This window comes from Marmota flaviventris, chromosome 8, assembly GCF_047511675.1.
Source record: "Marmota flaviventris isolate mMarFla1 chromosome 8, mMarFla1.hap1, whole genome shotgun sequence".
Lineage (NCBI taxonomy): Eukaryota > Metazoa > Chordata > Mammalia > Rodentia > Sciuridae > Marmota > Marmota flaviventris.
In genome coordinates, this window is record NC_092505.1 from 120883621 (window position 1) to 120907924 (window position 24304).

Consider the following 24304-nt stretch of genomic DNA (forward strand, 5'->3'; position numbering starts at 1 on the left):
TTCCTCCACAGTTCCTGCCGAGTGCTGCACTTCTTCACTAGAAGTAAGCGACTCCTAGCAGCCAGTCGGTTCACCTTCACCACCCAGCAGGCTTCTTTGCGATTGGCCTGGATTTTACAGAACCTGACAGAGGTAGGGAAAAGGTTTTGTGTGTAGAAATGTGAGAAAGACCAGGGAAGGGAAAATCCAAGAAATAAAACTAGTAATTCAATTATTTGAGGGAATATGAAGCCCCACCACTATTGGAATGGAAGATAAGTCATATTTACTTGATTTGGTTTTTAAAACCTTTTTGTTGTGTACACATGTAGAAAGGTGGACGAAGCACAGGTTTACACAGGGTGATATTTAGTAGAGCAACGACTGTGTGGCACCACCTGGATCAAGAACTGTACCACTGTGTAATTTCATATTGTATATGAAATTTTTACATTTTTATCATTTATGTGTGTATTCCTCAGTACTATACTTTAATTTTGCCTGAATATTTTTGCTTTTTGGTTTTTGGTACTAGGCATCGAACCCAGGGACATTTTACCAGTGAGCCGTATGCCTCGCCCTTTTTATTTTTTATTTGACATAGGTCCTCACTAAGTTGCTGCAGCTGGCCTCGAACTTACAGTCCTCCTGCCTTAGTCTCCTAGTGTGCATCACTGTGCCCAGTTTGTCCGAAAATTTTAAAAAAAAAATTTTTTTTAGTTGTTAATGGACCTTTATTTTATTTCTATGTGGTGCTGAGAATCGAACCCAGTGCCTCATACATTCTAAGCAAGTGCTCTACCACTGAGCCACAACCCCAGTCCCTTGCCTGAATATTTTTGAACTATATAAATTGAATTGTATGGTGTGTACAACATATTAGTGAAATATGCCTGTGTTGTGTGTAAAATAGTTTGCTAATATTTTCAATATTACTTACTGTTCAGTGTATGGTTTTACTATAGTTTAAAAAAAAATCTATTCTGTTCATATACATTTGGATTATTTTCAAGTTTGGGCTATAATGAATATATCAGGGGCTGGGGATGTGGCTCACGCAGTAGCGCCCTCCCCTGGCATGCGTGCGGCGCGGGTTCGATCCTCAGCACCACATACAAACAAAGATGTTGTGTCCGCCGAAAACTAAAAAGTAAATATTAAAAACTTCTCTCTCTCAAAAAAAAATGAATATATCAGTGTACATGTAAGCATTGTGTCTATATGTAGAAATGGAATATTTAGGGCATGAATGTGTATATATATCTTCAATGATTGTGGATAATGTCAAAACACATTTCCAAAGTGTTCACCCACTATCGTGATGGGAGGACTTTTTATTTGATTGACCTTCATAAATGCTATTGGACTTTTTTATTTTAGCATTCTTGTGGGTAAGTACGGACCTCATTGCAAATTTGACTGAGTAAAAAAATAAGATCTAGGGTTGGGGGTAAAGCTAGTGGGCTCAAGGTCCCTGAGTTCAGTCCCCTGTTCCCCTGTACCCCATCTCCAAATCCAGCTAAATACTGTCTACTGGGGATATACTTTAGATTTCAAAAACAAAAGTAATTGGGTAGAAAAGCCATATCATGGAGTGAGCCGATATAGTGACATACACTTGTAATTCCAGCTATGTGGGAGGCTGAGATAGAAGGATTGCAAGTTTGAGGCCAGCCTTAGTAACTTAGTGAGGCCCTGTCTCAAAATAAAATAAAAAAGACCCTGGGGTATAGCTCAGTGGTAAGGCACTACTGGTACAAAAAAAAAAAAAAAAAAAATGCAGTGGTTATCCTGGTATCAGATAGAATAGCCTTTAAAACAAAAAATGAAAATTACTAGAGACAAAAGAGAATTTTATAATGATAAGAAAGTTAATCCATCAGGATTAAAAAACAATTTTATAATTGTATATGCATCCAATAACAGAGCCCCGAATACATGAAGCAAAATTGACAGAATTAAAAAGGAAAATAAGACAGTTGAACAGGAATAGTTGAAGACTACAATATCCTATTGTCTTTCTTTTTTAAAAAATACTTTTTACAGCAGATGGACACGATATCTTTATTTTGTTTTTATGCAGTGGTAAGGATCGAACCCAGTGCCTCACACATGCTAGGCAACTGAGCTATAACCCCAGCCCCCAATATCCTACTTTCAATAATGGTTAAAACAGTTAGACAAAAGATCAAAAAGTAAATAGAAAACTTAAAAAAACAATAAGAACTAACTATGTCTAATAGATAGTTATAGAAAATTCCATTCAACAACAGAACATATTTCTTTTCAGGTGTGCATGGAACCTTCTTTAGGTTAGACCATATGTGAGGCCATAATATAAGCCTTCCTAAATTTGAAAGGATAACATCATACAAGGTCTGTTCTCTAACCATGATGGAATGGAATTACAAGAAAATAACAGAAGAAAAGTTTGGAAGTTAAAAAGAGAGAGAGAGAGATTAATACGCTTCAAAATAACCAGTGGGTCAAAATTAGGAGATACTTTGAAATGAATGAAAACGATGATACAATATATCAAAACTATGGGATGCAGGCAAAGCAGTTTTTATAACTTTATAACAAGGCTATATTAAGAATTTTTTCTTTTTTTTTTTCCTTGGCAGTATTGGGAATTGAATCCAGGGTCACTACCACTGAGCTATGGCCCCACCCCTTTTTATTTTTTATTTTAAAGCAGGGTCTAGCCAAGTTAGTTGCTAAGGCTGGTGTTAAACTTTCAATCCTCCTGCCTCAGCCTCCCAAGTCGCTGGGATTATAGGAGTATACCACCACACCCATTTAAGAATATATTTAAAAAGAAAAAAAAATTAACTCAACCTAACTTTCTATGAAAAGATAAGCAAACTAAACCCAAAGCAAGGAAAGAAAAAATTAAGATTTAGAATGGAAATTAATAAAATACTTAACAAAAAAATGAAAAAAAAATCATTAAAACCAGAAGTTGGTTCTTTGAAAAGACTAGCTACACAGACAAAAAAGAAAGCAAAACAAAATAAATAAGACCATGAATGAAAAAGGGGACATTAATAATTCTGATTTCACAAAATGCCTTAATGGGCAACACTATGAACAAGTTAGGTCACTATTAAAAAATGGAAATTTTCCTAGAAATATACAAACTACTCAAAAATAAAAAAATAAACAATCTGAATAAATCTTAGCAAGTAAAATGTTTGAATTAGTAAGTAACAGATTCTCACCTGGAAAATCCCAGGTCTAGATAGCTTCGTTGGTGAAATCTACCAAAAGCTTAAAGAAGAATTTTGACCAATTTTTCCAAAAATAGAAGAGAATGGAACACTTTTCAGCTCATTAGGCCAGTATTACCCTGACACCAAAATCAAAGACATCACAAAATTGCAGACCAATATCCCTTATGAATATAGATGCAAAAATCCTCAACAAAATTTTAGCAAGTCAAATCTAGCAACAAATAAAAACAATTATATATGACCAAGTAGAAGTTATTATAGGAATGCAAGGTTGATTTAGCATTTGAAAATTGACTAATGTAATATACCAAATTAATAGAATAAGGGACAGAAAATACATGAGCATGTCAGTAGATGTAGAAAATCCTACAAAGTAGGAATAAAGGGTGATTTATTAGGGCCGGCTGGGCATGGTGGCACACGCCTGTAATCCCAGCAGCTCCAGAGCTGAGATAAGAGGACCTGATTGAGAGTTCAAAGCCAGTCTCAGCAAAAGTGAAGTGCTAAGCAACTCAGTGAGATCTTGTCTCTAAATAAAATACGAAATAGGGCTGGGAGTGTGGCTCAGTGTCAAGTGCCCCTGAGTCCAATCCCTCGTACCAAAAAAAAAAAAAAAAAAGGGTGACTACTTCTACCTGATCTGTGGAGACCCTATAGCAAACACTATACTTAATGGTAAAAGACTGAGTGCTTTCCCTGTAAGTTCAGAAATGAGATAAGGATATCTATACTCATCACTTCTAATTAACATTTTACTGGAGGTTCTAAGCTGGAGCAGTTACACAGTTAAGCAATGAAATAAAATGCAGCTAGTTTGGAAAGGAAAGAGTGAAAGTATCTCTGTGATCCAGATGACATGATTGTCTATATAGGTAGTCTTAAGAAATCCCTGAGAAAATGATTACAACTAATAAGTTCAGCAGAGTTGCAGGGTATAAAATCGATATACAAAAATCAATTGCTGTATACTAGCAATGAGTTAGAAATTCATTGAAATAAAGGAAACAGTTCTATTTATGATAGTGTCAAAAAGAATAAAATATGGGCTGGGCATGTAGCTCAGTTGGTAAAGTGCTTACCTCGAATGCGCAAGGCCATGGGTTCAATCCCCAGCACCACCAAAAAAAAAAAAGGAACAAACTACCTAGGAATCCAGCTGGGTGCAGTGGTACACACCTGTAATTCCAGTAGCTCAGGAGGATTGCGAGTTCAAAGCCAGCCTCAGCAAAAGCGAGGTGCTAAGCAACTCAGTGAGACCTTGTCTCTAAATAAAATACAAAAGAGGGCTGGGGATGTGGCTCAGTGGTCAAGAGTCCCTGAGTTCAATCCCTGATGCCCCCCAAAAAACAACAGCAACAACAACAAAAAACTTAGAAATCCATTTAACAAAGGTGCTGCAAAACTTGCAGAAACTACAAAATGTTGTTTGCTATCAATGGAGGCTGAAATAAAGGTAAAGATATCCTCTGGCTGGGGATGTAGCTCAGTTCGTAGTGTTTGCCTCACATGTACAACACCCTGGGTTTTATCCTCAGCATCATTAAAAAAAAAAAAAAAAAGATTACAGTGATCTTCAATATTTTCCATACCAAAATCCATAGCTTTTTAAAAAAATTTTAGCACACAAGCTGATCCTAAAATTCATATAGAAATTTGAGAACCCATAATAGTAAAAACAATTTGAAAAAAGAAAGTGTTGGAATCACACTTCTTTATTTCATCATGTACTTATTTTACATTTTCCTAATTACTAACAAAGTTGATCATCTTGTCTTGCTAATTAGTGGTTACTTGTGCATCCTTTTGTGAAGCATCTGTTTAAGTCTTTTGTCCAGGAAAAAAATTAATAGATTTCGATTTTAGAGCAATTTTCGATTTATAGAAACATTGAACAGAAAGGACAGAGAGATCCCATATGCTCCCACCCCAGCACAGTTTCTTCTGTTTTTAGCATCTTACCTTAATGTGGCACATGTTACAGTTGTTGGACTACACGTTAAGAATCATATGCAATAGTTTTATTGCCCTAAAATTTCCCTCTGGTTCACCTATTCATTCCTTTCCTTAAATCCCTGAACCCTTGGCAACCCCTGATTTTTAAAATTATTTCTATAGTTTTGCCTTTTCCTAAATGTTATATAGTTGGAATCATACAGTACCTGGCCTTTTTATGTTGACTTCTTTCATTATCAATGTACATTTAAGGTGTTTCGTGTCTTTTTTTGTGGCTTGACAGCCCATTTCTTTTTTTTAATTTCTTTTTTATTTGTTCTAATTAGTTATACATGACAGTAGAATACATTTATGCACTTTGACATACATAAATGGAGCATAATTTCTCATTCTTTTGGTTATACATGTTGTAGACTTAACACTGGGCTGCAGTCATATGTACATAAGGCCCATATTTTTCTTTTTTTAAAAAATTTTTTAGTTGTAGATGGACACAATACCTTTATTTTATTTATTCATTTTAAATGTGCTGGGATCGAATCCAATGCCTCACGCATGCTAAGCAAGTGCTCTACCTCTGAGCCACAACTCCAGCCCAGGCCCATTTCTTTTTTTCATTGAATAATATGCCATTGTTGAGATTTACCACAGTTTGTTTATTCAGTTCCTGTTGAAAAACACCTTGGTTGTTTCCAGTTTTTTGTAATTTTTGAATGTGTTAATCACCTTTCTGAAGCTGTGACAAAAAAACTGAGTAAAACAACTTTTTTAAAAGGACGAAAGATTTCTTTGGGATCAGTTTCAGAGGTTTTAGTCCAGATTCTTGGCCCCATTGCTGTGGGTCCATGGCAGAGTAAAACATCGTGGCAGGGAGCGCGTTGTGGAACAAAGCTGCTCACCTCTCTGTGGCCAGTGAGCTAAGAGAAAGAGCTTACTTGAATAAAAAACCCTTTCCCCAAACCCATTAAGCTATGAGTCTGTACATGGATTAATCCATTTATGAAGTCAGAGCCCTCATAGTCTACTCCTGCAGTCCCCACCTCTGAAGTCTGCTGCTTTGGGAACCAACCCTTGAACACATAAGCTTTTGGGGGATGTTTAATGTCTAAACTATAATAATGAATACAATTCTGTTTTGTATGTAGATTTTTTATGGACATAAATGTGTGCCTCATTGGGTAAATACTGAGGTGTGCAATTGCTCAATTGTGGTAAAACTCTATTTAGCTTTATAAAAAACTGCCATACTGTCTTCAAAAGTGGCTGTAGCATTTTGCACTCCCACCAACAGCAAATGAGAGTTACTGTGGCTACATATCCTCACTAACATTCAATGTTCGTGTTTTGTGTTGTAGGCATCCTAATAGGTGTGCAGCAGATTGTTGTTTTCATGGTGTGTGATAATATTGCATTGCTTTCAGTTCCCCAATGGCATATGATATGCAGCATATTTTCATAATGAAATTGATCATCTGTATACCTTCTTTGGTGAGGCATATGTTCAGATATTTTGCCCACTCTTTAAATATTTAATTTGTAGATTTTTAATTTTTGATCAGTTTACAGAAAACTGAGTGGGTAACAGAGTTCCTATGTACCTCCACGAGTGTCTCCAATAATTAACATCTTGTATTAGGACAGTGTGCTTATTACAATTCATTAGCCAATAATGACATTTTGCTATTAACTGGAGTCTCGATATGTTATTAACTGAAGTCTATAGTTCACACTAGGATTTGCTCTTGTGTTATACACCTTTACAAATGTGTGACAATAACATGTGTATACCATTACAGTGTCATACCCAGTAATTTTACTGCACTACAAATTTCCTTCCTGGTCAACCTTCTCTGCAGTAAGCCTCCAGCTGTTCATCAGTTACAACTTAGATTTTTCTGTATCAGTTTTTTTTTTTTTTAAACTCTGCCTTCTTTCAAGATTTTTCTCTTTGTCTTTGGTTTTCTATAGTATGAATGTGACTTCTTACTTCTTAGTCTTCTAGGTGTAGACTTCTTGGTATTCATACTGATTGGTGTTCTTTAAGCTTCCTGGATATATGATTTGGTATTTGTCGTTGATTTTAGAAAATTCTGTCATGTTTTTACAGAAAACATTTCTTCTGTTCCTTTCTCTCCTCTGATATTCTCTTTATACATGTCTTAGACTTCTTGTAATTGTCCCATGGTTCTCGGATATTCTTATTTATTTTTTTCCAATCTCTTTGCTTTTTAATTTTGGAAGTTTCTATTGACATATCTTCAAGGTCGCTGATTTTCTTTCCAGTCCTCTGATGAGTTTCAAAGGCTTTCCTTATTTCTGTTAGTATTTTTTTTTAAAGTTGTAGACAGACACAATACCTTAATTTTTTTCACTTAGTTTCTATGTGGTGCTGAGAGGATCACACCCAGTGCCTCACCCATGCTAGGTGAGGGCTCCACCAGTGAGCACAACCCCAGACCATCTGCTAGTGTTTTTGATTTCCGGCATTTCCTTTTTCTTTCTTAGAGTTTCCTTATCTTTGTTTACATTACCCATCTGTTTTTTTCATTAGAGTCCTTAGCGTATTAGTCCTAGGCATTTACCTTTTTTGATAATTCCAAAATCTCTGCCTTATTGCAATCTGGTTCTGATGCTTGCCTTGTCCCTCAGATCTTTCAGATTTTGTTCTGCTTTTCAGCTTGCCATTTGTTGTTTTTTTTTTTTTTTTTGCTGAAAGCCAAATGTGATATTTAGGGTAAAGGGCTGGGGCTGGAGCTCAGTGGTAGAGCGCTCGCCTGGCATGTGTGAAGCACTGGGTTCAATCCTCAGGATCACGTAAAAACAAAATAAAGGTACTGTGTCCTCCTACAACTAAAATAAATAAATAAATAAGAAAAAAGAAATGAGGTAAATAGGCTTTCTTTCTTTTATTTGTTCTTTTTTAGATATATATAACAGTGTATTTTGGCATATATAAATAAATGGAGTATAACTTCCCAATCTTGTGGTTGAACATGATGTGGAGTTACACTGGTGGTTTATTCATGTTTGAGCATAGGAAAGTGATGTCCGATTCAGGCTACTGTCTTTCCTATTCCTCTCTCTCCTCCCTTCCCTTCATTCCCCTTTGTCTAATTAGTGAACTTCTATTCTCCCCACTCCACATTATTGTGGGTTAGCAGCCACATATCAGAGAGAACATTTGGCCGTTGGTGTTTGGGGATTGGCTTATTTCACTACACATGATGGTCTCCAGTTCCATCTAGATAACTAGGCTTTCTGATGAAGTTTTACATTCATCTATTCATGAATTAGGCTATGGAGAACACCAAGGTAACTGTCAGGATGTGGAGAATTGAAGCCTATGAAGTTGATGTAGCTTGTGCCTGTGTTGTTATCCTGTAAATTTTGACATTGTGGAGTGACACAAACATGTCCAATCTACATTAATGGTATAGCTCACTCTAAACTTTTCCTTAGTGTTCTTGTTTTTATCTTCCTTTGCCTGTTTGGGTTTCCCTAGAGATGACTTTTTTTTTCTCTCTCTCTCTTTTTAATAATACTAGGGATTAAACCTAGGCCTTGCACTTGCTAGGAAATGCTCACCTCCAAGTTACAGCTTCAGCCCTTTTTTAAAAATTTGAGATAGGGTCAACCTAAGTTGCCCACACTGATCTCAAACTTGTGATCCTTCTGCTTCAGCCCCTGGGTAGCTGGGATTGTAGGTGTGTACCACCATGCCTAACTAGGGGCTTCTTAAATAAGGTCTGAGGCTTCCTGTTCTTTCAGTTACAATTCCCTGTTGTAATTCAGAACTCTGGTGATGTTGTAGTGAAGATTGTGGGGAGCAGAAGCATTCTATAATCTTGTGATTGGGTCTCAGTCTTTCAGTGAGCTTGTGTCCTTTCACAAATACCTTTTCAGGTGAGCCAAGAAGGCAAGAGGGGCTGAAATTGAACATAGCTCTCTGTCCCTGCATCCATTAGGCTCCAATAAAACTGAAGCTGGTTAGGCTCTGGCAATTCAGCTTCCTGATTGCAGACCACTTTTAAGGAGTACGGAACACTTGGGGCTCATTTCCCAATTTTTACCTTTCCCTTTTCCCTGCAAGAAGCACACCCTCAGAGAGGGGACTCTGTATCTCTCAAGCTAGTTCATGGCAATTAATCTGGTACCATTTAAGTGTTCCTACCATGCTTCATGCAGTGGCACATACTTCTGGCAAGCTCTTATTCTCTGCATTCACCTGTGTCTTTGTACTTTTCTTTCTAAAAAATTTTTTTTAGCATTGGGGTTGTTGCTCATTTTTTAAAAAATATTTATTTTTTTAGTTATAGGTGGACACAGTTTTATTTTATTTATTTTCATGTGGTGCTGAGAATTGAACCCAGTGCCTCACATGTGCTAGGCAAGCGCTCTACCACTGAGCCACAACCCCAGCCCCGTCTTTGTAGTTTTCAAGACAGGTATTTGCTCTGTGACCTCAACTCTGGGATGTTATCAAAGAGGAGTTGTTGATTTTCAGTTTTCTCAGCTTTTTTTTTCTTATAAGAATGGAAGCAATGACTTTTATATACTCTTTATACATCATTCAGGAAATTGGAGTTTCTATTTTTATTAAATATTTATTTTTTAGTAGTAGCTGGACACAACACCTTTGTTTTATTTATTTATTTTAATGTGGTGCTGAGGATCAAACCCAGGGCATCGCACGCGCTAGGCAAGCATTCTACCACTGAGCCACAACCCCAGCCCGATTAGAGTCTCCTTTCTACAATTAAAAACTGTGTTATTTCTTTTTTCCTTGCATATTCTCACACTTATGGATATTTTTGCTTGGTTATGTGTTATGAATGTTTTCTCCAGTTTTCCTTTGCCTTCTGACATATGTCTTTCTGGGGGGGGGGGGCGGGAGTTCTTAATTTTAAAGTAGTGAGTTTATTAGTCCTAATATCTGATCTTTTTTGTGACCTTTTGGATAATTCTTTCCTAGTCTGAGCTCATGAAGATATTATTCTGTTGTGTACACCCTCCTTTTGCCTTTCATAAGTTGTTTTAGTCTGCTTTGTTGCTGCTGCAAATAAAAGGACCTGGTCAGAACAACTGTAGAGGAGGAAAGGTTTATTTAGAGACTCAGGGTTTCAGGGGCCTCAAACCATAGACAGCAGGCTCCATTCCTCGGGGCTTAAGGTGAGGCAGACATCATGGCAGAAGAGTGTGGCAGAGGGAAGCAGCTTGCAGGATGATCAAGAAGCTGAGACAGACTCTACTCTACAGATATAAATAAGTACCCCAAAGCCACGCCTCAATTCCCACTTCCTCCAGCCACACCCTGTCACTTTAGTTACCACTCATTTAATCCCTCTTTTTAGATTTTTCTTTAATTCTCTAAATGATATTCCATTATTGTCTCTGTAGGATTCTTTGACATGTTTTGTAGAGTTAGGTAATTGATTTCTTTTATATCTATTTTAACAAGTCTTTCGAGTTATTTTTTCTCAATTTTTTTGATCTGATATTTTAAAAATTAACTTATTTTTCTGACCTGACCTTTAATTCAGTAATATTGCTAAATTCAGTTATTCTAGTTGCTTATCAGATATCTTTGTTGGGGGTTGTTCTGTGTATTCAAGTATGTCTTTTGAAAATAATTACATTTTCATTGTTACTGGTCTACCATTGTTATTTCTTTCTTTTTCTTTTTCTTTTTTTTTTTTTTTTTGCATTGTCATAGACCCCTGGGATTTGCCTGTAATCCCAGCTACTTTGGAAGCTGAGGCAGGAGGATTGCACATTCAGTGCCAGCCTGGGCAATTTCAAAATATTAAAAAGAGCTGGGGATGTTGCTCAGTGGTAAAGTACTTGCCTAGCACGTGCAGAGGCCCTGGGTTCTTTCCTTAGCACACACAAAAACTACCATGCTTTAGGCCAGGTATTGGCATGTGTTTCTATAATGGCTAGATAGCAATATTCTGGGTTTTGAGAGCCATAAGATTTGGGTCATAACTGCTCTGCCATTGTAGCACAAATGCTGCCATAGGTAATCTATCAGCAAAAAACCATAGCTGGATTCCAAGAAAACTTTATTTATAGACACTAAAATTCAAATTGTATATAGTTTTTATATGTCATAAAATATTATTCTTAGCTGAGTGTGGTGGCACATGCCTATAATCCCAGTGGCTCAGGAGGCTGAGGTAGGAAGATCATGAGTTCAAAGCCAGCCTCAGCAAAAGTGAGATACTAAACAATTCAGTGAGACCCTGTCTCTAAATGAAATACAAAATAGGGCTGGGGATGTGGCCTAGTGGTCGAGTGCCCCTGAATTCAATCCCTGGTACCCCCTCAAAAATATTATTCTTTGGGGTATTAAAAAGAATAGGGGCCTAGGGATATAGCTCAGTTGGTAGAATGTTTCCCTTGTATGCACAAGGCGTTGGGTTCAATCCACAGCACCACAAAAAAAAAAAAAAAAAGAATAGGAGTATAGCTCAGTAGTAGTAGACTACTTGTCCAGCATTCATGAGGCCCAGGGTTTAATCCTAAGCACTGCATAAACAAACTCTTTAAAAACCATTCTTAACTTGTACAAGAACAGACAGTGGAGTGGATTTGGCCCTTGAGTCACAACGTGACATCCCTGCTTTAGGCTATACTCGTGTATTTGTATATCTAAACTAAAAAAATATGTGCTTTGCTTTTATTTTTAGTTACAAAAGTAGCACATGCTTGGTTTAAAGCTTAAAGCCCTTCAGAAATACCATACAGAAAATAAAAGCTACTCCCTCATAAATCTCACACTGTGATAATTGCTTAAAATTGTTTGGAATATATTATAAAATTGCTCTTACATGAATACATTAAATTTTATAATATATATCTACTGATCTGCACTGAATTGATTTTATGCTGTTTTATTTTCAAGGTACAGAAGGCAGTTGAAGAAGAAAATTGTTGCTTTGGGACTATTGATACCTGGTTGCTATACAAGCTCACAAAAGGTAAAGGTGACCTGATAGATCTATCTCAAGTAAATGAAATTAGACTGAGAGAGGATTGCCTACAATAGAGTAGAAATTAACCTTTTCCTTCCTATATCCCAGACATACTACTCTTTGATGTCCACTACATGTTGTGGTAAAGCTAGATGTATTGCAGATCTGTTTTAAAAGGAGGATGGTTTTAAAATTGTGATGGCCAGGCACTATGGTGCCCACCTGTAATCCCAGTTTGAGAGGCTGTGACAGGAGGATCACAAGTTTAAAGCCAGCCGCAGCAACTTAGTGAAGCCCTAAGCAACTCAGGAGACCCTGTGTCTAAATAAAATGTAAAAAAGGGCTAGGGATATAGTTCAGTGGTTAAGTGCCACTGGGTTCAATCCCCAGTACCAATAAAATAAAATAATGATGGAACCTCAAATATAAGACTGGGTAACAGTCTCAGTTTTCAGAGTGGTAAAACTTGAGTTGAGTACCACATCTGCCACACTGCAGTTGGATATAACCTATTGTAGGCATTCACTTAGCAGCTCTGAGCCTCTTTTCTCCATCTTCAAACTGGGGATCAGAAAGTGGCACTGTCCGTGAAAGTGCTTTTGTAAGCTATAAAAGTTCACAAAGATTAAGAGGGAAATTTCTCTGGGGACTATTTTGGAAAAATACTCATTTTGGAATGAATTTGAAAGTAGACAAAGGAATAGATCATAAACTAAGGATAGATATTTATTTATATTATCTGATAATAAATGTATTTCCCATGTAATTTAGGTTCTCAGTATGCCACGGATTTTTCAAATGCCAGTACAACTGGACTTTTTGATCCATATGAGGTAAAGATGATTTCTTCTTTCTCAATTGCCAATTTTTGAAAGATTTAGGTGAGGTTGTTTTAGTTTTTTTAAATTAATTTATTATAATTAGTGAAACTTGTATGTGATTATTTTGTACAATATAGTGTTTTGAGATGGTTATGTAGGTTTGAAATGTGTAGATGTGTGTGTTCTGATGTTGTGTTTTCATGCATAGATGTGTTGGAGCAGGCTCATTACCTCCATGATTTCCGTACCACTCTCTCTCCTGCCTCCCGTGAAGGACACCAGGTAATAATGAACATCAGACGTGAAAATCAGCAACATTGTCCTTGAAAGATTTTTGCTTTGTTGGGGAAAAGCATTTTATCACATACCTGAGGTGTTTGTATGTTCATATCTGACTTGTTGGCCTCTGCTGAAAACAGTTTGCTGAATTTTAGAGTTAATATTTCTAGAGCTATAACTAACTTTTTAATCAATCTTATTTGAAGCCACAATTTTGGATCAGTGGATGAAGAGATATTTGGTGTGCCTATACCAATAGTTGCCTTGGTAAGTCCAAAACACGAGGGTTTCTCTTTGTATTGTAGAAACTAAATGAATTTATGAATATTTGGAACTCACTTTAAGAGAGACAGACGTCCTTGGCAGAGTAAGGTCAGAGTAATCTAATGGGGCTGGGTGTAGCTCATGGTGGAGCACTTGACTGGCATGCTCTACCTAGTGTACCCATGTTCCATCCAAGCACCAAAGAAAAATCAGTTAAAGTATCCTTTTCCTTTTCAAGTTCAAGTGTCCTGGACATGAACAAGTATCCTCTGTATTTCAGAAAGGGGACCACTGGACCAGCCTCTGTCATGGAAGTACCTCATGATCTTTTCCAACTTACTTATGTATTGTCTTCCAGAAAGAGTGTGTTAAATTTTTTAAAGATGTATTCTGAGTAATGTGTGGCTTATATTTGATATTATGAGCTAAAAACAATGATGGGGCCAGTGTTTTTATTGGGTACAATATATTCACAAAAGTAATAGAACAATTCAAATTAGAGAAAGTAGTATTTGAGTTTTATAAAATCCTTACCAAGCATCTACTGGTATAAAAGCTGGTGTAAAAAATTTTTAATTTTGTTATTTTTGATTTATAAAGTTCCTTTCATCAGTATATTCTTTTTCTCTAGCTAGATCAAGAGTCAAAATTTGGAAAACCACCAGAATTTGCTACCTGTTATCAGGCTGCAAAGAAACTCAAATGTTGCTTTTTGTTTTCGGAGGCAGCATAAGCAGGAGGCAGAGACTCGGTGTCCCTAGATGGACAGTCTCCATAGTAGCTGACGGAGCAGACGAGGGAAAGGGAATTTAATCCCCAGTTACAGCTTCACGGTCATTTAGGAAGAGTCTTACTCACTTGGGGGTTAGGTTCAGCATTAGATTAAGGTATAACTGGAATAATTTTTTTAAAAAAGGTTATTTAGATGAGTTTTATTTTTTATTTAATTAAGTTTATTTATTTATTTATTGTGTTGAGTCTTGAACCCAGGGTCTTGAACATGCTAGTCCAGTGCTCTGCCACTGAGTTACATTCCCCAGCCCTAGATTAATCTTAGTTTTTAAAATCTTGCCATATAAGACTGGAGAAGTGGCTCAGTGGTAGACATCTTGCCTGGCAAGCATGAGGCCCTTGGCTAAATCCCAGCACCACCACCAAAAAAAAAAAAATTATCCTATAAAGTCAGTTGCATAGGTGCACTTGGAATGGTAAGGCAGGAGGATCACTTGAGCCCAGAATTTCTGGACTAGCCTGGACAACATAGCAACATTGTAAAAAAAAAAAACTAAAGTAGGATTAGGGATTAGGGCTATTTCTCAGTGGTAAAGTGCTTATCTGAGGCCCTGAGTTCAATAGGCAGCACTGAAAAAAATTTTAATAAATGTAAATGAATAAATATTCCTGTATGTGTGCTATATTTACTTATATTAACAAAATGATATAATTTTCCTACAAAAATATATAGTTGGAGCTGAGTGGCTCCTGTAAAACCAGCTACTCAGGAGCTGAGGCAGGAAAATTTCAAGTTAAAAGTCATCCTGGGCAATTTAGCAAGATCACGTCTCAGGGCTGGGATGTAGCTTAGTGGTAAAGGGCTCCTGTGTTAAATCACCCTGGTGCTGATGAGAAGAAAAAAATACACACACATATATATGGCTGGGAAAGGGATGGTTTTGACTTAGGTCTGTTTCTATTTAAACATTTACCTATCATTCTTTTTTTAAAAATTGTGCTGAGGGTAGAACCCAGCCACTCCTGCAAGTGCTCTGCTGCAGAGCTATATCCTCAGCCGCACCCATCATCCTGTTTTCTTAATATTTATTTTTTAGTTGTAGTTGGACAAATACCTTTATTTTATTTATTTAATTTTATGGGTGCTTGAGGGTCTAATCCAGGGCCTCACACGTGCTAAGGGAGTGCTCTAACACAGAGCCATAACGCCAGCCCCACCCATCATTCTTTTTTTTTTTTTTTTTTTAATATTTTTTAGTTTTAGGTGGACACAATATCTTTATTTTGTTTTTATGTGATGCTGAGAATCGAACCCAGTGCCTCACGCATGCCAGGCGAGTGCGCTACCACTTGAGCCACATCTCTAGCACCCCCCCCACCCATCATTCTTAATAAAAGAGAAACTTGTGCAGTCAGTTACTTTGACTAGTGAATGAAAACTCTGTAAGATGAAAATGAAAAAAAATCAATTTTTTTTCTATACAGTTTTTATTTTGACCTTTACTTCTAAGATTATTTATCTGATGCTTAAAAGTAATGAAGTAGGTTGCCCATTAAAAAATCCTGAGACCAAAAAAAAAAAATCCCAAAAATAAAAATTACCAAGGCACATTAGTTATGCACATGATGCTAATCCTAGAGAGACTCCTGTCCTGTAGTTTTTGTTCCCTGTTCTCTTTGGGATGTTATTTTTTTTTTAATTTGAGGAAAATGTGAATGAGAACATAAATATTTAATTGCAAGACTGCAATAAGTGAGGCAGTGAAAAATAATAAAATGGACCACTGCTAAGGGCCGTGGGTCTTACATTTGAACACTTTTGGTAGGTCGGCGACCAGCAATCAGCCATGTTCGGAGAGTGCTGCTTCCAGACAGGAGATGTAAAATTAACCATGGGAACTGGGACTTTTTTGGATATTAATACTGGAAACAACCCTCAACATACTGTTGGAGGTAAATAATTAGAATTTATTCCGGTCTAATATCAGTTTTTATATTCATAAGTGTTTGGTGATCCTTATACTATTTACTCATTTTATGTTAAGAATGATCCAACACATTATTATTCTTAGAAACAATTAATCCCCATTTTCTTTATTTCCTTTAAGTTAGTAACATTAAAAAACAATAAAGGGCCGGGTGTGGTGATGCATGCCTTTAATCTCAGTGGTTTGGGAGGCCGAGGCAGAAGAATTGCAGGTTCAAAGCCAGACTCAGCAATTTCGTGAGGCTGTAAGCATCCTAGTGTGACCCTGTCTCAAAATGAAAAATAAAAAGGGCTGGGGATGTGGTTCAGTGATTAAGCGCCCTTGGGTTCGATCCCTGATGCAAAAACAAACAAAGAACACCCAAGAAAGAGAGTTTAGCATGGTGGTGCACACCTGTAATCTCAGTGATTTGAGAGACCAAGGCAGGAGACTCTCAAATTCAAGGCCAGCCTCAGCAATTTAGTAAGGCCCTAAGTAAATTTGCAAGACCCTCTGTAGCGTTAAAAATAAAAGGGGCTGGAGATGTAGCTTAGTGGTGAAGTATCCCTGGACTCAATTCCAAGTATCAAAACAATAACATCAACCAAAAAAAGTCAGGTGCAGTGACCCATGGCTTGTAATCCCAGTGATATTTGAGAGGCTGAGGCAGGAGGATTATAAATTTGATGCTAGCCTGGGCAAGCAAGACCATGTCTCAAAGTAATAAATAAAACAGGCAAGGGATGTAGCTCAATGGTAAGCACTCCCTGGGCTCAATAACAAGTACTACAAAAGGAGGAGGAGGAGGAGGAGGAGGAGGAGGAGGAGGAAAATCAAAAGATCAGAGTAGTTTGGTTAGCCTCCCAAATATTTATCTGTATTACATGTTATATATAAAACTTTATTAAAGTTCTAAATTTCTCTCTCCTTTTTTTTTTTTTTTGGTGGTGCTAGAGATTGAATCCAGGGCCTTGTGTGTGCTAGAAAAACATTCTACCACTGAATTACATCCCCAATCCTAATTGTTTTTCCTATTTATTAAGAATTATTCTTTCTCTGAACTTTTTTGTGATAGTTGTTAACTAGTGATGCATGCATGTGTCAAGTCTTAATGACAGTTGATTTCAGTTACCAAGAATTTGCAGATGTGCAAACAAAGAAATCTAGTTTGTAGAACTATTCCCTGGAGGTCTGGGGCACTTGATTTGGGCTCTGTTTTCTTCACATGGATGCTCAGATCTGTTTTTTAAAATATTTTTTCCTGTCTTCCATGCCTAATCCAGCTGTTCCTTTCTCCCTAACTGGGAAAATGAAAGGTAGAAAATGTTGATCATTATACTCAGCTGTTTCTATGTAGGAGTCTTGTTTGGAAACCAGGGGTAAATACAGCAGCATAGCTTTCTAGAAAACTGATCTTGTAGTTACCTTTACTTCTCAAAATATTTATTGCCATGCGTCTAGAGGTATAGACAGGCCTATAGCTAAATAAACTAATATTTACGAGCTGAGGATGTAGCTTAGTGTTAGCACACTTGCCTAGTATGCATGAGGTCCTCGGATCAGCCCAGCACCACAAAAACAAACAAACCAAACAAAAGCAAAAAAATCCTAACATTTATTGTTCATGTTATGTGCCAGGTACTGGTCTAAATTCTTTAACTTCTTTTCATGTGTAAACTCAGTTTACTCCTACAGCAGCTCTCTGTCATAGGCCATGTTACAGTGGAGGAAACAGGCTAATAGGTTAGATCACAACTAGTTAGTGAGAGAGGGCTGGAATGTGAATCCAAATGGTCTGACCTAATAGGCACTTTCCTTTTTTTTTAATAAAATTGCATTTTTCTAAGATGGCTAAGATGGCACATGCCTATAATCCCAGGACTTCAGAGACTGAGGCAGGAGGATTGCAAGTTCAAAGCCAGCCTCAGCAATTTAGTGAGGCCCTAAGCAAGTTGAGACTATGTCTCAATAAAAAATAAAGTGGTTAAGTGCCTCTGAGTACCTAAATAAATAAGTAAACAAATCACATGTTCTATTGGAACAGTCTCTCTTTGAGTTGTGTATCTATTAAATGACTTCAATTGTTTGCTTGTTTTCTAAGGCTTTTATCCATTGATCGGGTGGAAAATTGGACAAGAAGTTGTATGCTTAGCTGAAGGCAATGCAGGAGACACTGGAAGTGCCATAAAATGGGCTCAGCAATTAGGTAAGTTGACTTTTAAATGTATTTCGCAGGTCAGACTTAAAGAATTCTACTATGCCACATGATTGGAGATCAGTAGGCAACAAATGGGGTATTTATTTAAATAAAACATTACAGTGTTAGAGTTGAAGAAAATATGGAATGTTTTTATGATATTAAGGTGTTAAAGCTAGGTATTCAGGAACCATAAAGGAAAAGAATAATAGATTTAAGTGTCTAAAGTATCGAAGTATAGGGAAAAATGTCTTAGGTAAAATTAGAAGACAGGTTAGTAAAAACAATTTGTAGCATGTCGGGAAAACAAATCACAAATAATTGACAAAGGAATACAGGCATTTCATAATAAAATGACCATTATGAACTGTTGCTTATAGCCAATAATCAAAGTAATGCATTTAAAAATATTGCCTTTTGCTGGGCAAGGTGGAGCACACCTGTAATCCCAGCTACTAGAGAGGCTGAGGCAGGAGGATTGCAAGGGCTAGTTTGGGGTGACCTAGCGAGACCATGTCTCAAAATCTGAAATTTTTTTTTAAAAAGGGCTGGGGAACTGTACCCAAAGGACTTAAAAACAGCATAATGCAGGGATACAGCCACATCAATGTTTATAGCAGCACAATTCACAATAGCTAAACTGTGGAGCCAACCTAGATGCCCTTCAGTGGATGAATGGGTAAAAAAAATGTGGCATATATACACAATGGAATTTTAACAGCAATAAAAGAGAATAAAATCATGGCATTTGCAGGTAAATGGATGGCGTTGGAGAAGGTAATGTTAAGTGAAGTTAGCCAATCCCCAAAAATCGAATGTCGAATGTTTTCTCTGATATAAGGAGGCTGACTTATAGTGGGGTAAGGAGGGGGAACATGGGAGGAATAGATGAATTCTACATAGGGAAGAGGGGAGGAAGGGAAAGGGAGGAGGCAGGGGATTAGCAAGGATGATGGAATGTGATGGACATCGTTATCCAAAGTACATGTATGAAGTTACGAATTGGGTGTCAACTACTTTATATACAGAGATATGAAAAATTGTGGTATATATGTGTAATAAGAATTGTAATGCAAAAAACCCCACAAAGTACATGTATAAAGACATGAATTGGCATGAACATATTTTATAAACAAAGATGAAAAACTGTGCTCCATATGTGTAATAAGAATTGTAGGGGCTGGGATTGTGGCTCAGCGGTAGAGCGCTCACCTAGCAAGGGCGGGACCCGGGTTCGATCCCCAGCACCACATAAAAAAAATAAAGGCATTGAGTTGTGTCCATCTACACCTAAAAAATAAATATTAAAAAAAAAGAATTGTAATGCATTCCACTTTTGTGTATTTAAAAAAAAAATCAATTAAAAAAAAAAAGGGCTGGGGATGTAGTTCAGTGGTAGAGCATTCCCAGGTTCATTCCCCAGTACCACACATACACACACACACAAAAAAAAAACTACTTTTTTTTTTTTTTTTCCAATTGTCAGTCTGTTAGAGATTATTAAGTTTTATGATGCTCAGCATTGGTAGAAATGTAGAAAAAAAAAGTATTATTATTTTCCATTGGGATGATTGTAATTAGTGTGGCCTTTCTGGAAGATAGCCAGGTAGTATGTAGCATTTTTCAGAGTGCAGACCCTTTGCATGCACTTCTGTTGATTTCCTATAAAAATCATATAGGTGGGCAAAGATGTGTACATATATGGATGTTTAATGTAGTAATTGGAAATAAGTTCTGTACAGTAATAAAGCCTGCAATAAATGTCAGTATATTCATACAGGGCAACAATGTATATTTAAAACATCAGTGTAGTTGCTTTTTTTTTTGGTACTGGAGATTTAACCTAGGGATGTTCTACCACTAAGCTACATCCCCAGCCCTTTTTATTTTTTATTTTGTGACAGGGCTTTGCTAAGTTGCTGGGGGCCTCACTAAGTTGCTGAGGTTAACTTGAACTTGCCATTCTCCTGTCTCAGCACCACAGGTTACTGGGACCACAGGATTTGCCATCTTACCTGGCTGTAGTTGCATATCTTTTTTTTTTTAATATTTATTTTTTAGTTATAATTGGACCTATATTTTTTAATTTATTTTTTTGTGGTGCTGAGGATCGAACCCAGGGCCTCACATGTGCCAGGTGAGTGCTCTACCACTGAGCCACAACCCAAGCCCCATGTAGTTGCATATCCTAATGACATGGACCATATCTGTGATGCATTAAGGAGGTGATAGAGCATTTAAAGGTTAGCCTATATAAGTAATTTTTACTTCGAATTACTCTATTGAGATATTATCCACATACATACAGTGCACCAATTTAAAGTGTACACTCCAACATTATTCAGGGCTTGCGCTCAATTTAATTTAGGAATTAGTAAGCTAATTTAGCTTTTCAAAGATATATTGTATCTAAATCTTATAAAAGTTTAATATACCTTGAGCAATTAAAAATTGATCTTGAGGTTAGGTGTGGTGATGTATGCCTGTAAACCCAGCAGCTCCGGAGGCTGAGGCAGGAGGATTGTGAGTTCAAAGCCAGCCTCTGCAAAAGTGAGGCACTAAGCAATTCAGTGAGACCCTGTCTCTAAATAAAATACAAAATAGGGCTAGGTAAGTGATTCAGTGGCCAAGTGCCCCTGAGTTCAATCCCTGGTACCCCCCCACCAAAAAAAAAAAATTGATCTTGAGTAATTCATGATAATTCTTTCATAATAGAAGTAAAATGATTCTTGATTTTTGGCTGGTTATTTTTTTTTAAAATAAAAAATTAAAAAGCCTAAAAATAAACAAATAAAGTGTTTTTAGAGTGTATATGTGGTGTTACGAACATCACCACTATCTAATTTTAGAATATTTTTATTTCCTGTAAAAGAAACACCCTACCCATTAGTAGCCCTGATACCATTTTTATCCTGGTCCTTCTCACCATAGCCCTGAGCTACCATTAATTTTCTTCCTGTCTGTGGATTTGCCTGTTTCAGGCATTTCATACTGATGAATTGTATCTTATGTAGTCTTTTGTTACTGACATCTTCCACTAGTGTATTTTCAAGGATCACATGTGCTATAGAATATATTAGTACTCCATTTCTTTCTTTCTTTTTTTTAATAATTTTAGTTATAGATGGACATAATAATACCTTTATTTTATTTCTTATTTTTATGTGGTGCTGAGGATCTCAGACCCAGTGCCCCACATGTGCTAGGCAAGCTCTCTGCCATTGAGCCACAACCCCAGTCCCTCCATTTCTTTCTTTTTTTTTTTTTAGAGAGAGAGAGTGTTTTAATATTTACTTTTTAGTTCTCGGAGGACACAACATCTTTGTTTGTATGTGGTGCTTTTTTAAATTATTTTTTTAGAGACAGAGAGAGAGAGAGAAATTTTTTTCTTAATATTTATTTTTTTAGTTTTTTCGGCAGACACATCTTTCTTTGTATGTGGTTCTGAGGATCAAACCCGGGCCGCACATACCAGGCGAGCGCGCTACCGCTTGAGCCACATCCCCAGCCCCCCTCCATTTCTTTTTATTGCGGAATAATATTCTATTGTATGAATAAGCCATAATTTATTTATCCATTCATCAGCTGTTGAAACTTGGGCTCTTTCTCTGCATTTCGTCTTTTATGAATAATGAACAGCTTGTTATAAAACCATATTTCCTTCATAAAGCATTATATACCAAAATATTAATAATGCTTATAAGTAATTTAATTATAAGTAATTTACATAATTGCTGAGAGCCATAGCTGAGTCGGAATGACGCATGGCATTTTTGCCAGAACAGAGTGGTTGAGAGGTGATGCCAGCAAGCCATTGAGATGATGACGGTTATGTTAAGCGGTGTATTCAATTGCATGTTAGACCCCTGCTGTCCAGCTTGGCCTGCTACTTTGGAGTTCTCCTGCTACTTTGGAGTTCTCCAGGGGATTCCCGGAGAGTTCCCATTGGTTGGGGAAGTGCTGGAGGAGGGATTTTCCAGAGGAGGGATTTGCGGTTGGTGTGTGGTGGCCCGTATGGGAACAAACCCGCGACCTTGGCGTTATCAGCACCAAGCTCTGATGAATCCAAATTTAAAAAGTTTAGAGTAAAAAGGGTTATTTTAAGTTTATCTTTGGGGGATATATACCCCTTTCCACATAATTATGAGTAATTATAATTAAATTATGGTGCAACTTTGACTTTATTCTCTGCTGATTGGAACTGAATTGATTTGTTTGAAGAAAAAATATCTATTGGCAGAAAACACACTCCAGGAGGAAAATGCCAGTTTCTTCCTTTCTCTCTTTCTCTTTTTCTTTGAGCCTGTACCTCATTATATGCATAAGATTTCTTATTAACCAAACAACATTTATTTCAAAGCTCTTTATTATTTAAATGTTGCTTCCTTCTTAAATGTGTTTCTCCTAATATTCTAGGCACATGTCTTTAATAACTCTAGATTATCAAAAATAAAAAAATAGTTTACATATTTCATCTCTTTTAGTTATACCTTTTATTACTTGTATTCCTTTGCAGAAGATGCAAATAGTTGATTTCATACTCATTGGTTAAAAACTACTACTCATTCCTGAGTTTCATGGGCACATTATCCAAGGGAGTCATTTCCATCGCTTAGGTGAATCCAGGCTCATTCATTGTGATTCAAAATGCTTAAAAATGCTTAGGGGTGGGTGGTTGCAGAGCAGTGGCGCATGCCTATAATCCCAGAAGCTGAGGAGGCTGAGGCAGGTGGATCACAAGTTCAAAGTCAGCCTCAGCAAAAAGTAAGGCACTAAGCAAGTCAGTGAGACCCTGTCTCTAAACAAAATACAAAATAGGGCTGGGGATATGACTCAGTGGTAGAGTGTCCCTGAGTTCAACCTCTGGTACACACACCCACACACACACAAAAAAAAATGCTGAAAAATCTTCTCTGGGAGGTGGAGCCAAATGACCCTGAATTTGAGGAGGGACCTGAATTTCTGAGGGAAGCACAGGCCTTCCTGAAAGTCAGTTCCATCTCTGGAAGGAAAATGAGACTGTTGTGAAGGGAGAGACTAATTCAGAGTTGAATTATTTACTTTTAAATTTCAATAGCTGGCATAGCTAAATATTGCTGGTATTTTCTGATATTTGTCTGAATTCACATTAAAAATTACACATTTAAGCCAGGCTCGGTGGCACATGCCTATAATCTCAGCGCTAAGGAGGCTGAGTCAGGAGGCTCACCAGACTCAGCAGAAGTGAGGCACTAAGCATCTCAGAGAGACCCAGTTTCTAAATAAAATACAAAATGGGGCTAGGGATGTGGCTCAGTGGTCAAGTGCCCTGAGTTCAATCCTGGGTACCAAAAAGAAAAAAAAATCACATTTATTTGAATATATTTACTGAGAATTTGCTTTAATAAGGCATATTGAAAACAATAACTGAATTATATTCAGGAGAAACATATCATGTCAGAGCCCTAGTGACCCTGTCATCTCCTTGGAGATGTGGGTACTCTGCAGGCTCTGGGCCTCCATGTCTTTGTGTGACTTACTAGTCCTGTTCCTCCCTATGTGGTGGCTTCCTCCCACCTGTCACTGGTTGAACACAGATTGAACTTAGATTCACATGTAAAGCTATTTAAACTGGGTTAGTCTTGATTTTTAGATTTGTTTTTCAGTCTTTTGCACAGTTTCTCTGTCCACCCCCGACCTTAGGCCATATTTGGGTCCCTACATGGTCATCTCTTTTCAGTTTGGTCCATTTCTGCTCCTCTTCATTACTCTAGGTTCTATTTTGCTATTTCAATCTTGTTAATAGTTTTACATCCATCAGTTTTTATTCAATGAACAAATAACTGAGTGCTCAGGATGCACCTTTCTGTGTGCTAGGACATCAGTGACCCTCCCTGCCCTCATGGAGGTTATAGCCTAGCAGGGA

At 37.1% G+C, this 24304-nt stretch overlaps 1 protein-coding gene across 1 annotated transcript in view; it reads left to right on the forward strand.

The window, feature by feature from the left end:
- The window catches only part of Gk5 (glycerol kinase 5), a 75345-nt gene that overhangs the window by 26556 nt on the left and 24485 nt on the right, over positions 1 to 24304 (forward strand). Inside the window, exons 5-11 of the mRNA XM_027933872.2 lie at positions 1 to 132; positions 12070 to 12145; positions 12911 to 12972; positions 13169 to 13242; positions 13446 to 13506; positions 16062 to 16188; positions 18304 to 18408. Of these exons, the coding sequence (XP_027789673.1) occupies positions 1 to 132; positions 12070 to 12145; positions 12911 to 12972; positions 13169 to 13242; positions 13446 to 13506; positions 16062 to 16188; positions 18304 to 18408 (637 nt within the window). The remainder of the gene's footprint in view (positions 133 to 12069; positions 12146 to 12910; positions 12973 to 13168; positions 13243 to 13445; positions 13507 to 16061; positions 16189 to 18303; positions 18409 to 24304) is intronic.